The sequence below is a fragment of the Salmo trutta genome, chromosome 1, assembly GCF_901001165.1.
Source record: "Salmo trutta chromosome 1, fSalTru1.1, whole genome shotgun sequence".
Lineage (NCBI taxonomy): Eukaryota > Metazoa > Chordata > Actinopteri > Salmoniformes > Salmonidae > Salmo > Salmo trutta.
Window position 1 is genome coordinate 75,519,967 of NC_042957.1, and position 15,451 is coordinate 75,535,417.

At 40.5% G+C, this 15,451-nt stretch overlaps 1 protein-coding gene across 4 annotated transcripts; it reads left to right on the forward strand.

The window, feature by feature from the left end:
• The first annotated feature begins 239 nt into the window (after window positions 1-239).
• On the forward strand, window positions 240-10,190 carry LOC115207878 (zinc finger protein 2 homolog). Of its 4 annotated transcripts, XM_029775414.1 has the most exons (5): window positions 240-1,322; window positions 1,472-1,497; window positions 6,881-6,928; window positions 8,235-8,412; window positions 8,822-10,190. In XM_029775414.1, exons 2-5 carry the CDS (start codon window positions 1,489-1,491, stop codon window positions 10,144-10,146), a joined length of 1,560 nt encoding a protein of 519 aa, XP_029631274.1. In that variant the 5' UTR covers window positions 240-1,322; window positions 1,472-1,488; the 3' UTR covers window positions 10,147-10,190. The 4 variants fall into 4 exon arrangements, with proteins under 4 accessions (XP_029631274.1, XP_029631283.1, XP_029631298.1 ...); XM_029775423.1 differs by having other exon boundaries at window positions 240-1,497; window positions 6,884-6,928; XM_029775438.1 differs by lacking the exon at window positions 6,881-6,928 and having other exon boundaries at window positions 240-1,317.
• The last annotated feature ends 5,261 nt before the right edge of the window (window positions 10,191-15,451 follow it).

Consider the following 15,451-nt stretch of genomic DNA (forward strand, 5'->3'; position numbering starts at 1 on the left):
TTATTCCAAAACCAAAATTTTACCCCATTCATTTTTCCCATTGGGATGGCTGAATGAGCCAACGGTAACTAATGTCCGAGTTTTAAAACAACAAGCTGGCAAGCTTTAAAGCTCTGTATAGATCGACATTGACATGATTGGTAAGTGTGTGTGGGGGGGGGGGGGGGGGGGGGGACTTCCTGTATAAACACAAACTCCCTTCCTTGACTACTTCCTTCCAGCAGTGTATCAGGGAGATTCCTAGATGTGAGACGTGTGCAGGAGGACCTGAAAGAAAGGAATGTGTAGTATTGATGTAAAAAGTTGTGTGTGTAAACTGTAGGGGTACCATGATGCTGGAGATCAGACGTGTCCGGTGAGAGAAAGACAGGTTGAGGTTACCAGGATCACAATAGTGCAGAAGGTGTTGTATGCTGAGGCAGTGAAGAGAGTACTAGAGGAAGATGGGTCCAGGGTGAAGGATCCTGAGAGGATCTCTGTGATTAGGCCGAGGTCAATAGAGAGTGATAGGAATAACATGCTTCACTAAGATTCATTTTTTTTGAGTTCATGGCCATGGTTGTCAACTGTACCACAGGAATAGAATGTAATACACAGTGGATAGATGTTGTGGTGGCAGCTGCAGAGAAGTACTTGGGTGTACAATATTTTACTGCAGAGTTACAAGGTGTTTTGAACGATAATATCCCGTCCTTTCAGGCTGCTGGCCTGGTGTAGAATCAGAGAGCCAAAGTTGTGGAATATTGATGAGGTTGTAATGGGTGTAGGGTTAGTTGGTTTTTCACAGTGTTAAGAATTAATACTACAGAATAGTAGGCTGATACACAGCCAATACACTAGGTGGGGGCGTGCACCTATAGTATTTGCGGACCGCCATAATAGCGAAGAAGAAGACCACTTCCTTCTCAACGGCGCTGATTCTGGTCTGCTCCGTGAAGCGGAAGAATTATGAATCAAATGAAATGTTATTGGTCACATACATATTTTATTGCTGGTGTAGCGAAATGCTTGTAATGCACTGACTACTGCGGAGGTTGCATTGTTGTAAATGCTGCATGGACACTGCAGACGTCGGATTGAACATCAGGTTTTTCTGGTTCGCTGCACGTATAGCGCTGCTGTAATCAGTCTGGTATTTTATAGGCTTCCCTTACTGGGCCTCAGACAATTAAAACTATCTGGACTCTCGAAGAGGACGTCGTTTCAACAGACTCGTGTAGAGGTGGAGGATAACAGACATCAGTATTCTTGGCGAATAGGGTGTTGGACGTTTTCTTGACTTTAATACATTAAAATCTTATCCAGGATCTTTCTGAAGTAAGGTTAGCCTACATCAGACATTTATTTGTCACAATTTAAATCGAGTTTTGATATTTAAAAGGACGTTTGATTGCTCTGGTCTAGCTGTTTATCCGAATGCTGTGACAAAGAAAGTAACTGTCACGTTTTTTTATTTGAATAAACGCTGAAGAAAGAATAGCTTCAACGATGGATCGGGTAAGTTTGATTTACTTTTATTAACAATATGCCTACTGTGGTGTATAACATGTCTAGGCCTAGTTTTAACAATAGTTGATCTTCCATATCCCTTCGCTCCCTTTGAACTGCTGGACAAAATAAACAATGGTGGTAATAAAAACATGTCATATTTTGTCCTTCAGCAAAGTAGCCTACTAGCCTAAAGCACACAGTTGAATACAAGGCAACGAGAAGCTAAAGTCAGAACCATGGAGAAATAATGAGGCCAAGGAAAAGTTGGTTTTATATTCACACATTCGGACATTCAACAGACATTCGCCAAAAGCCATTTAAAATTGTAAAAATCAATAATTAATTCACCGTTTGTCACATAAACATCAAACTAGGTATGATTTATTCAATAAATGTCTAGCATACTTTCACAACCGTTGCTTTGAGTAGAAATTCCAGTTTTGATATGCTAGAAATCTAAATTTGATAGACTACATGCCCTCTATCAAATCAAAATTGGAATTGTTCCTCAAAACAAAGGTTGTAAAAGTATGCTAAACATTTATAGAATAAATCATATCTAGTTTGATGTTTCTGTGACAAACGGTGAATTAGTTATTGATTTATACCACTTAAATGGCTTTTGGCAAATGTCTGTTGAATGTCCGAATGTGTGAATATAAAACCAACTTTACCTTGGTGAAATAATGAGCTTACACCTTGCAGAAGCTAGTGTGTGGGTAAAATCACCAGGGAAGCCAAGCCAGAAAAATAGCCGTATTACATGTTGTGGTAATTGCGTTGTTATAACCTGTTAGTTTCTATGCCTTGACACTGCCGAGACAAGAAAACAGTGGCAGAATACATTCAACCACACCTTTTTGTTAAATCATACAACTAGAGAGCAACATCTGTCCTGTTAAGTTCACCAAAAATGTTGCATGTAACAGTTACATGACCTTCAGAATGGTCAAGCAAGTGAATGTTTCTGACATTTCGGAATACTAAACAACTATTGATTTAGAGTTACCGCAAGTCGAAAAGAAAACAGGCGCTGCCTCCACTATTCTAGAACCATTTCAACTTCAACATCATCTAATCACCTATGCTTAGTCTACTACAGTTACAACTAAAATATACCAAAAACCAGGGGCGGAACTTTCACTGGGGATGTAGTGAACATGTCCCCACCACATTCTGAAATTGCATTTTTGGCCCCCCTAGTTTTATCATTGGAATGTGATACTAAATGTGTAAATGGTGTGCTTTAGGACCATGCGTACGCCTCCAAGAGGTCGAGTAGGCTGTTTGGAGTGTTTATACGACTGGATAAAAAATCTATAATAATAATGCCCCCCCCCACTTGTAAACCAAAGATGCGCCCCTGCCAAAAATGATTTAGTCCGATCAACCTAAGCTTAATATGATGCGTCTATCCATAGTACTAATTTCTGTGTGTGCATAAAGTAGAAGAAAAAAAACGTCTCACCCAACTTGTAGAGAAATGCATTTACATTACATTTTAGTCATTTAGCAGACGCTCTTATCCAGAGCGACTTACAGTAGTGAAGGCATACATTTCCATACATAGTTTTTTTTTTGTTGCCATCCCCCTCTTTCATGTTTCCTGAACGGTCTCATACAAGCTTTTAGTTTTTTTTATTGTCCTAGGCTACCTGGCTAAGATGCTTACTCCTAGCCTAGTAATTTCCATTCACGGGCAACGATGCGCCAGGCCAGCTAGTTAATGGCCCCTTTTCAAATTCTTACTATTTTTGAGATTTAATCGTGAGATGCTCATCTCACACACAGCCAAAAACAATTATATTTGGAAAATTATTAGTTTCTATTTTATTGTTTTAGATTCCATTATATTCTAGTTTTGAGCGTTCAATATTTTCTGTGCCTACATAGCAAAAAGCTTAGCTTGCATAAAGTGACCATAGGACTTAAATGTTTGACTAACTTTGTAGATGCAACTATTTTTTATTACATTTATAATTTATCACTCTCGCGTGCACATTTCTGTCCATTAAGAACCAACGATGTGCTACATTTTTGTAGCATTTCTGACAATGCTAACATCTTTTCAACCAAATCTAAGAATTCTATCTAACCTGGTCAGCAACTTGGATGCTTGGCAACAATAAAGCTGCTCATAGCTAACATTAGCTTGCTTGTCCACAGTTCAGCTAGCCTCTGTAGCTAGCTAACACCAGTCAGCTGAAAGTTTCTAGCTAGCTAACCTACAGGCAACGAAAGGTAGCTAGCTGTAATTGTTTATAGAAGAGTTGTTACACAAATAACTTCAGCCATTAGCTAGCTAGCTAGTTAGAACCAGACAACAAAAGCTGACATCAACACAGAAGCTGGCTAACGATAGCTAGTTCACATCCAAATGCCAGTCCTACATTTTTGCACAAAACATAGCTGCATCCGTTCAAAACCAAATTGTCACGCTGCTACCTTACAATGCTTGCAATGCAATGGACTTTTGCAACGCTAGCTAGCTAGCTACTCCATAGACCAAGCTATGTTAATTAAGAGCTAACCATTTTTCACTGTCAGACAGGACACATCTCTAACTGTAGTTGAGAAAACAAATAAACACGTAAACAGCACGTTGTGCACTGCAGTGAGCAAATGCATGCTGGCTAGCATCAGGACAAACTCACCAATTTCAAACATTCAGAATACATTCCAGTATGCTTCTTCTCCTGTCTTCTTGAACTTTTATCCAAATCTGTTTAGATCAACAGTGGCCAAACTAACAACTCTGCCAGTTGACTGGCTTCATTGACCGTCTTGATTATTTTTACAGCTCCGATCTGGATATTTGTCAACAACTCGGCCATGCACGGCCATTCCAGTGGTGCGGTGCTAGGGGTGTAGGCTAATGCCGGCAAGAAAATATGTTATGTATTGGGGAGGCACGTAGCCTAGTGGTTAGAGCCTTGGGCCGGTACCCGAAAGGTTGCTGGATCGAATCCCCGAGCTGACATGGTAAAAATATGTCGTTCACGGCAACAAGGCAGTTATCCCACCGTTCCCGGTAGGCCATCATTGTAAATAAGAATTTGTTATTAACATACTTTCCTAGTTAAATAAAGTAAAATTGCTTAAACAAAGATTTAAGGAAATACAGGCAGGCACCACATTACACATTACTACTACAAAACCATTCGGTCAATTAATCATGATGGTCTTGTAAAGCTATACACTGAATAAAAATATAAATGTAACATGTAAAGTGTTGGTCACATGTTTCATGAGCTGAAATAAAAGATCCAGAAATGTTCCATATGCTCAGAAAGCTTATTTCTATAAAATGTTTTGTACAAATTTGCAAGACTTCGCTCTCACACAGTATATGCGCATGTGCAAAGGGTATGCTTCATGGGACCAAAACAGTGGAGAAGTTTAGCCTCGCGGTTATTCCGGAAATAAAATAAAATAACATTTTATTGGTCACATACACATGGTTAGCAGATGTTAATGCGAGTGTAGCGAAGTGCTTGTGCTTCAAATTTCGACAATTGTACAAATTTTGACAAGATAATCCATCCACCTGACAGGTATGGCATATCAAGAAGCTGATTAAACAGCATGTGCTGGGGACAATTAATTGGCCACTCTAAAATTTGCAGTTTTGTCACACAACACAATGCCACATATGTCTCCAAGTTTTTAGGGATGCTGAATACAACAATTTATTGTTCATTAGCTAGCGTGAGGTCCATTTATTGTTCATTTCTCTACCATATGCCGACTCCAACTACATTTTAGAGAGTTTGGCAGTACGTCCAACCAGGCCTCACAATCGCAGACCATGTGTATGGTATTGAGTGGGTGAGCAGTTTGCTCGTTTGTGAACAGAGTGCCTCATGGTGGCGGTGGGGTTATGGTATGGGCAGGCATAAGCTACGGACAACAAACACCATTTTATCGATTGGCAATTTGAAATCACAAAATTTCCGCAACGAAATCTTGAGGCCCTTTTTTTTAAGGTAGCTGTAACTAACAGATGCATATCTGTATTCCCAGTTATGTGAAATCCATAGATCCTAATGAAGTTTTTTCAATTGATTGATTTCCTCATATGAAGAAAAATATATTCAATTGTTTCATGTTGCATTTTATATTTTTGTTCAGTATAATAAAAAATAAAGCTTCAAAAGTTAGTGGAATGGGATTAATGTGGTGTGTGACGAATTCTTGTAGGCGGTAAAAATCACATTGTGGGGAGCACCTCCTAAGAGTCTGAATTGGGCTCTTTGAGAATGTTTGGCTCATAAGCAACCTGCATAATCATTGTTTGAAGTACAATAGACCAACATAGGTACTGTAGTAGTTCAAAGCTGTGTGCTGGAAAACCTTGGTAGAGCATGGGTGGAGTAGGGATTGTGCTGCTCATGGGAATACATTTTTTCAGCTTCAAACCAATGCCTACTTTTCACTTAAAATGTTGTTTTTTGTTTTTCATTCTTACTATAAGAATGAATACTAAATTGCATAGTGACTGTAAAATAAGCTACATTAAAGGTAGACTCAGCAACATGATGGCACAAGCAGCACCGCAGATATTGCAATAAGCGAGATGCAAGACTTCGCTCTCACACAGTTACACACAGTATCTGCGCATGTGCAAAGGGTATGCTTCATGTTGTTCCAGCATGGTAGCCATGGGACCAAAACAGTGGAGAAGTTTAGCCTCGCGGTTCAACGTTCTTGGTTATTCCGGAAATAAAATAACATTTTATTGGTCACATACACATGGTTAGCAGATGTTAATGCGAGTGTAGCGAAGTGCTTGTGCTTCAAATTTCGACAATGCAGTAATATCTAACAAGTAATCTAACAAATTCACAACAACTACCTTATACACACAAATGTAAAGGGATGAATAAGAATATGTACATATAAATATATGGATGAGCGATGGCCGAACGGCATAGGCAAGATGCAGTAGATGGTATAGAATACAGTATATACAAATGAGATGAGTAATGAAAGATATGTAAACATTATTAAAGCGGCGTTATTTAAAGTAACTAGTTATACCTTTACTAAGTCCATGAAATTGACTCACTATGCTGTTTACTTTGTGCATATAGCCTACGTCATATCACTGAGACTACCTTTAAACTCAGAATATGCTATTCTGTTCTTTTGAATGTTTTTTGTTTCCTAATTCCTGCCTAAAGATATATTAGACTATGTAAAATTACTAAAATTACAAAACTACAAAATGTGTCATTGTTGGATTCTTCTAGTGTAGGCCTACCTCAAGTCCCGGCAGTGTGTTAACTTAATTTAAACTATTACTTACTAAATTACTTACTAAATAATAAATTACTTACTTACTAATAAATGACTTACTAAATAAATACCCTGGTCCTTCCCCCACCAGCAGCCAACTAGCAGTGCAGCTACCAGTCCCAGGGGACCCCTCAAGGAGGTATACTGACAGACATCTGTGTTAAATAATGCTTATAGTGTTAAATAATGGTATGTCTACATCATTTTTCTTTGTATTTTATTGATTCATCTGCAGGAACAATCGCACCCATGGCCCTCACGCTAGCTCCGCCTCTGCCTAGATACTATTTTAAGGAATCCCTAATTATCTTTCCGTCCTCCCTAAGTGTGCACTTGTTCACTTTTCTTCACTCCCACTAGCCCATGACTAGCCCAATCCAATGGTACATTTTCACAACTCGAAGCACAAAAATATGTTTCAAAACACTTAGGCCATTTTCAATTGATTACTTTTGAAAAGATTTCCTGTCATTTGTTAATACATTTAACTATAATTTAATCAAATTGCTAAAAACTGAACTACAGAACTAAAATTATAAAGTGTCAAGTTTACGTACAGTATATATGAAAATGAAATTTGAAATGATGGTGTAGTGTACAATGTACTGCTGAAATACTTGGGTGTTAAATTACAGTTTAATCCACTCATTATCTGAATGTTGTTGATACGCTGTAAACCAACAATTTTAGATGAGGATGCTGTTACAGTAACAAGTCACATAGAAAAGTGGATCTGAGCAATGTTGCATGGGGCAGAAATTGCACCAGGCTACACATACCTTTTTACTGTAGGTTTCTACTACATGCCACAATACCCCATATCTGATGGTTTCTTCTATTTATATACTGCAGTAGGATACTGAAACTATAAGACTGACATTTTTCTCAACATGCTCCAAGAGTGGGATAATGATCAGCAATAGTTCTGGTGTTTAGGTTTTGTGTCACTGGTTATTTGAACCATCATGATTTCACAGGTGTTACCGTCTTTCACATGTTGGAAGGGGAGGGGACATTCGGCCGTTATCTTGAAAGAGGGGGTGGAGCTTCTCATTCCGGTTCTTCTCCTTCTCCATCTCTTAATCTCTCCACTTATGAACCCAGAACTTAAGCGAGCAGTTGACTAATTACTTGACACTTAACCCAGAATTTAACTCGGGTGAAAGATGTTCAACTCCAATGAATGCTCAATCAAACATTCTGAACATAAGACGGGGCATTACAAGTGTTATCAGTTTTGACATTTGTAAAAAAAAATATATACCACTTCCATCTGAAAGATTTGGCAAAGTGATTGAAAATGTTGTGGAAAGTAGTGATCAGTGACACACTTCAGGAGAAAGGAGGTATTATAAGGATGCACCAATCAATCAGAGATTTAGACTAAAGTAATCAAATGTTTGGTCTAATGATATTCTATGTACAATACTTTCTGTGGTCTCCAGGACAGAGCTAGTCCATCCCCCTCCACTCTGCTGGAGTCCCCTGGTCACAACTCTCCCGGTAGCTCCTTACTGCTGGATCTGAAGAGGGTGTCTGTGAGGCTGGTCGACTGCAGGAAAACACCAGGGCAGAGTGGAACTGTGAGAGAAGGACACGAGGAGGAAGATTTGATTTCATCAAGTAAGAACAATGGGGGGGTGGATGAGACTACAATCTGTTTCTGTAACTTCTGTTAATTGATTGATAAGCAGTATACATACACTCAGTGGCCAGCAAATTGTCTATCCAGTTTCGTGAACGAGGGGAGTGTACTTAATAAACTGGCCTCTAAGTGTATATTGATAAGGACAGCAGGTAGGTTAGTGGTTAAGAGCGTTGAGCCGCTAATAAAGGTTGCTGGTACGAATCGCTGAGCCAACTAGGTGAAAAATCTGTCTGTGCCCTTGAGCAAGCTACTTAACCCTGATTGCTCCTGTAAGTTGCGCTGGAGAAGAGAGTCTGCTAAATAACACATTTTTTAAAAATATATAGTATTTGTTTATGGACCTATATTTCCAAAACATAGTTATTCAATGTCTTTGTTTCACAGGGGACAGCACTAACCATTCTCTCAGTTGGAGGGGCTTGTCATCTGCGGAGCCTCAACAACATTGTGTTGCTGACGAGACAGAGAAGTGTCTCTATAGATCAGAACACCTCAAGAAACACCAGCAGAGACATATAGGGAAGAAACCTCAACACTGCTGCTCTGACTGTGGGAAGAGTTTCACTAGCAGGAGTGACTTCATTATTCACCAGTGGATTCACACCCGAGAGAAACCGTACTGCTGCTCTCAGTGCGGGAAGAGTTTCACTGCTTCTAACGCCTTCCAATCTCATCTGCAAATTCATGCAGGGGAGAGGCCTTATCCTTGCCTTGATTGTGGAAAGAGCTTCAATCAGTCAAGCAACCTGACTACACACCAGCTAACACAAACTGGAGTGAAGCCTTATAGCTGTGATCAGTGTGGAAAGAGCTTTGCTGTAGCTTCCACCCTGAGTAGACACCAGGTTACACACACTGGAGAGAAGCCTTATAGCTGTGATCAGTGTGGGAAAAGCTTTGCTGTAGTTTCCTCCCTGATTAGACACCATCGAACACACACTGGAGAGAAGCCTTATAGCTGTGTTCAGTGTGGAAAGAGCTTTGCTGTATCAGAAAAACTAACTATACACCAGCGAACACACACAGGAGAGAAGCCTTATAGCTGTGATCAGTGTGGGAAGAGCTTTGCTGTAGTTTCCTCCCTGATTAGACACCATCGAACACACACTGGAGAGAAGCCTTATAGCTGTTATCAGTGTGGAAAGAGCTTTGCTCTATCAGAAAAACTAACTATACACCAGCGAACACACACAGGTGAGAAGCCTTATAGCTGTGATCAGTGTGGGAAGAGCTTTGCTGTAGCTTCCACCCTGAATAGACACCAGCTAACACACAGTGGAGAGAAGCCTTATAGCTGTGATCAGTGTGGGAAAAGCTTTGCTGTAGTTTCCTCCCTGATTAGACACCATCAAACACACACTGGGGAGAAAACTTTTGTCTGTCTATGTGGGAAGAGCTTTGCTCTAGCTTCCACCCTGACTACACACCAGCGAACACACACAGGAGAGAAGCCCTATAGCTGTTATCAGTGTGGCAAGAGCTTTAGTCAATCAGTACACCTGAATACACACCAGCGAACACACACAGGAGAGAAGCCTTACAGATGTGATCATTGTGGAAAGAGCTTCAGTCAATCAGTACACCTGAATACACACCAGCGAACACACACAGGAGAGAAGCCTTACAGCTGTGATCATTGTGGAAAGAGCTTCAGTCAATCATTAAACCTGAAAACACACCAGCTAACACACACTGGAGAGAAACATTAGATAGACATACAGTACCAGTCAAAAGTTTGGACACACCTACACATTCCAGGGTTTTCCTTAATTTTTTGTATTTTCTACATTGTAGAATAATAGTGAAGACATCAAAACTATTGACATAACACATATGGAATCATGTAGTAACCAAGAAAAGTGTTAAATATTTCAAAATATATTTTATATTTAAGTTTCTTCAAAGTAGCCACCCTTTGCCTTGATGACAGCTTTGCACACTCTTGGCATTCTCTCAACCAGCTTCATGAGGTAGTCACCTGGAATGCATTTCAATTAACAGGTGTGCCTTGTTAGAAGTTAATTTGTGGTATTTCTTTCCTTCTTAATGCCATTGAGCCAATCAGTTGTGTTGTGACAAGGTAGGGGTGGTATTCAGGATGGCCCTATTTGGTAAAATACCAAGTCCATATTATGGCAAGAACAGCTCAAATAAGAAAAGTGTATACGGTCAGTCGCAAAAACCATCAAGCACTATGATGAGCGCTCTCATGAGGACCGCCACAGGAAGTCCCAGAGTGACGTCTGCTGCAGAGTATAAGCTCATTAGTTACCAGCCTCAGAAATTATAGCCCAAATAAATGCTTCACAGAGTTCAAGTAACAGACACATCTCAACATCAACTGTTTTTGTATTTGTATTTTTTATTTAAACCTTTAATTGAACCTTCTCTGTTCAGAGGAGACTGCGTGAAATCAGGCCTTCATAGTCGAAATGCTGCAAAGAAACCACTAATAAAGGACACCAATAGGATGAACAGACTTGCTTGGGCCAAGAAACACAAGCAATGGACATTAGACCAGTCGAAATCAATCAATTTCAGATTTAAGCGTAAGTTTTTGCGAACTTTCAAAGTTCTTGAAATATTCCATATTGACTGACCATGTCTTAAAGTAATGATGTACTGTTGTTTCTCTTTGCTTATTTGAGCTATTCTTGCCCTAATATGGACTTGGTCTTTTACCAAATAGGGCTGTCTTCTGTATACCACCCCTACCTTGTCACAGCACAACTGGTTGGCTCAAATGCATCCAGGTGACTACCTCATGAACCTGGTTGAGAGAATGCCAAGAGTGTGCAAAGCTTTCATCAAGGCAAAGGGTTGCTACTTTGAAGAATCTCAAATATGTTTTGATTTGTTTAACACTTTTTTTGATTACTACATGATTCTATATGTGTTAATTCATAGTTTTGATGTCTTCTTGTTAACATGGCGCCGATTAGGATGGCTGACGTTTTACATGCCCGTAACCAATTGTGCTATTTTGTTATTTTTTTGCATTGTTTGTAACTTATTTTTTAACTTATTTTGTACATAATGTTGCTGCTATCGTCTCTTATGACCAAAAAATTACTTCTGGACATCAGAACTGGGATTACTCACCATGAACTGGAAGAAGCTTTTTCCTTTAACGAGTCACACAAGAAAGATATACTGCTCTCCCGGGAACAGGCCCAGATCCCCGTCTTTTGTGTGAAGAAAAGACTGAGGAAAAGAGGACGCATAACGGGGTGCCTTTTGAGAATCTGTAGGGAAACGAGTAAACTCCCACTGCGATCAATTCTACTTGCTGACATGCAATCATTGGAAAATAAAATTGATGTCCTACGATTATCCTACCGACAGGACATTAAGAACTGTAATATCTTATGTTTCACCGAGTCGTGGCTGAACGACGACAAGGATAATATAGAGCTGGAGGGATTTTCAATGCACCGGTAGAACAGAGAAGCTACGTCTGGTAAGACGAGGGGTGGTGGTGTCTGTCTTTTTGTCAATAACAGCTGGTGCGTGATGTCTAATATTAAAGAAGTCTCGAGGTATTGCTCGTGTGAGGTAGAGTACCTTATGATATGCTGTAGACCACACTATCTACCAAGAGAGTTCTCATCTATATTATTCGTAGCCGTCTATTTACCACCACAGACCGATGCTGGCACTAAGACCGCAAAAAAACAACTCTATAAGGCCATAAGCAAACAAGAAAATGCTCACCCAGAAGCGACGCTCCTAGTGGCCAGGGACTTTAATGCAGGCAAACAAATCAGTTTGACCAAATTTTTACCAGCATGTGACATGTGCAACCAGAGGGAAAAAAACTCTAGACCAACTTTACTTTACACACGGAGATGCGTACAAAGCTCTCCCCGCCCTCCATTTGGCAAATCTGACCATAATTATATCCTCCTGATTATATCCTCCTGATTCCTGCTTACAAGCAAAAGCTAAAGCAGGATGTACCAGTGTCTCGCTCAATACGGAAGTGGTCAGGTGACACGGATGCTACGCTACAGGACTGTTTTGCTAGCACAGACTGGAATATGTTCCAGGGTTCATCCAATGGCATTGAGGAGTATACCACCTCAGTCATCGGCTTCATCAATAAGTGCATCACCGACGTTGTCCTCACAGTGACTGTACGTACATATCCCAACCAGAAGCCATGGATTACAGGCAACATCCGAATCAAGCTAAAGGCTAGAGCTGCCGCTTTCAAGGAGCAGGACACTAATCCGGACGCCTATAAGAAATCCGGTGATGCCCTCAGATGAACCATCAAACAAGCAAAGCGTCAATACAGGATTAAGATTGAATCCTACTACACCTGCTCTGATGCTCGTCGGATGTGGCAGGGCTTGAAAACTATTACGGACCACAAATGGAAACCCAGATGCGAGCTGCCCAGTGACGCAAGCCTACCAGATGAGCTAAGTGATTTTTATGCTCGCTTTGAGGCAAGCAACACTGAAGCATGCATGAGAGCACCAGCTATTCTGGATGACTGTGTGAAAAAGCTCTCGGTAGCCGATGTGAGCAAGACCTTTAAACAGGTCAACATTCACAAAGCCGCGGGGCCAGATGAATTACCAGGACGTTTACTCAAAGCATGCGTGGACCAACTGGCAAGTGTCTTCACTGACATTTTCATCCTCTCCCTGACTGAGTCTGTAATACCTACATGTTTCAAGCAGACCACCATAGTCCCTGTGCCCAAGGAAGCGAAGGTAACCTGCCTAAATGATTACCACCCCATAGCACTCACATCGGTAGCCATGAAGTGCTTTGAAAGGCTGGTCATGGCTCACATCAACAGCATCCTCCCGGATAGCCTAGACCCACTCCAATTCGCATATCTTCCCAACAGATCCACAGATGATGCAATCTCAATTGTACTCCACATTGCCTTTTCCCACCTGGACAAAAGGAACACCTATGTGAGAATGCTGTTCATTGACTACAGCTCAGCGTTCAACACCATAGTGCCCATGAAGCTCATCACTAAGCTAAGGACCCTGGGACTAAACACCTCCCTCTGCAACTGGATCCTGGACTTTCTGATGTGCTAACCCCAGGTGGTAAGGGTAGGCAACAACACGTCCGCCACGCTGATCCTCAACACGTTAGCCCCTCAGGGGTGTGTACTTAGTCCCCTCCTGTACTCCCTGTTCTTCCACGACTGCGTGGCCAAACACGACTCCAACACCATCATTAAGTTTGCTGACGACACAACAGTGGTAGTCCTGATCAACGATGAGACAGCCTATAGGGAGGAGGTCAGAGAACTGGCAGTGTGGTGCCAGGACAACAACTTCTCCCACAATGTGAGCAAGACAAAGTAGCTGATCGTGGACTACAGGAAAGGAGGGCCGAACAGGCCCCCATTAACATCAACGGGGCTGTAGTGAGGTGCGTTGAGAGTTTCAAGTTCCTTGGTGTCCACATCACCAACGATCTATCATGGCCCAAACACACCAAGACAGTCGTGAAGAGGGCACGACAAATCCTATTCCCCCTCAGGAGACTGAAAAGATTTGCATGGGTCCTCAGATCCTCAAAAGAGTCTACAGCTGCACCATCGAGAGCATCCTGACCTGTACATCAATGGGGCCAAACTTCCTGCCATCCAGAACCTGTATAATAGATGGTGTCAGAGGAAAGCCCATAAAATTATCAGACTCCAGTCACCCAAGTCATAGACTGTTTTCTCTGCGGTAGCAGAGAAAACAGTCTATGAGCGGTACCGGAACACCAAGTCTAAGACCAAAAGGCTCCTTAACAGCTTCTACCCCCAAGCCATAAGGCTGCTGAACAATTAGTCAAATGGCCACCGGACTATTACATTGACCCCCCCCTCTCATTTGTTTTGTACACTGCTGCTACTTGCTGTTTATTATCTATGCATAGTCACTTCACCCCTACCTACATGTAACCTGTACCCCTGCACACTGACTCGGTACCGGTACCCCCTTTATATAGCCTCGTTATTGTTATGTTATTGTGTTACTTTTTATAAATGTTTACTTTAGTTCATTTGGTAAATATCTTCTTAACTCTTCTTGAACTGAACTGTTGGTTAAGGGCTTGTAAGTAAGCATTTGATGGCAAGGTCTGCACTTGTTTTCGGCGCATGTGACAAATCAAGTTTGATTTGATTCTCTATTATTCTACAATGTAGAAAATAGTAAAAAAATGTTTTAACAAACCTAGAAAGGGTAGGTGTGTCCAAACCTTTGACTGGTACTGTATGTGGGAGGAGCTTTTTTCATTTAGGGCCAATGAGAAAATACCAGAAAGCACAAGCATGACATATTTCATCTCCCTCCTATCCGGACTGTTCCAGATCCATAAATAAAGGATCAGTAGAAAACATCTAGTGAACAGTCATATCCATCTCCCATTCTTAAACAGTTGACTTAGTCTTATCACCATGGTAACCTCTGTGGAGCATAATATGCAGCTCTGATCTAGGATCAGGTCACCCCTGTGTCTATGTAATATCACACATTTGTGATTTGAGTGGATAAATGTTATCATAGAATGTCACAGTGAACCTGTGTGAGTGAGGGGTATGTTAATAATTGTATCTTTCATATACTCATGATACTATTGTTATTAAATGTCACGAGGAATAATGTTTCAACAATAGGTGTATATTCATGTATTCAATTGATCAATAAATTCAATCCATTGTATTCTAAACATGAATATATCACTTCAATGTTATATTTTTATAATAATAATAAACAAATCTCAATTGATTTATGTTCCTAAAACTAATCAATATTACTTTGGATAATAATATCCATGAGGTCAAGGTAAGAACTATGCATGTTGTGTCTTGTAACAACGGTTAATGTAATAACTTTTAGATTTATAATGTAATAAAACCGGTAAATGTAATATCTTGTTGGTTAATATGATAAAATGTTGAATTGTTATAGTGGTAACTTTTTCCATTTAATGTAATAAATTACATTATCAGGTGAGTAACAACTTTTGTGATGAATAAAGTAA

What these genes read in the sequence shown, in the direction of transcription:
- LOC115207878 (XM_029775414.1), top strand. An exon ending in CCAGGGGACCCCTCAAGGAG is followed by an intron (nt 6,929 to 8,234) that starts GTATACTGACAG and finishes TGTGGTCTCCAG; the next exon opens with GACAGAGCTAGTCCATCCCC. An exon ending in GGAAGATTTGATTTCATCAA is followed by an intron (nt 8,413 to 8,821) that starts GTAAGAACAATG and finishes TTTGTTTCACAG; the next exon opens with GGGACAGCACTAACCATTCT.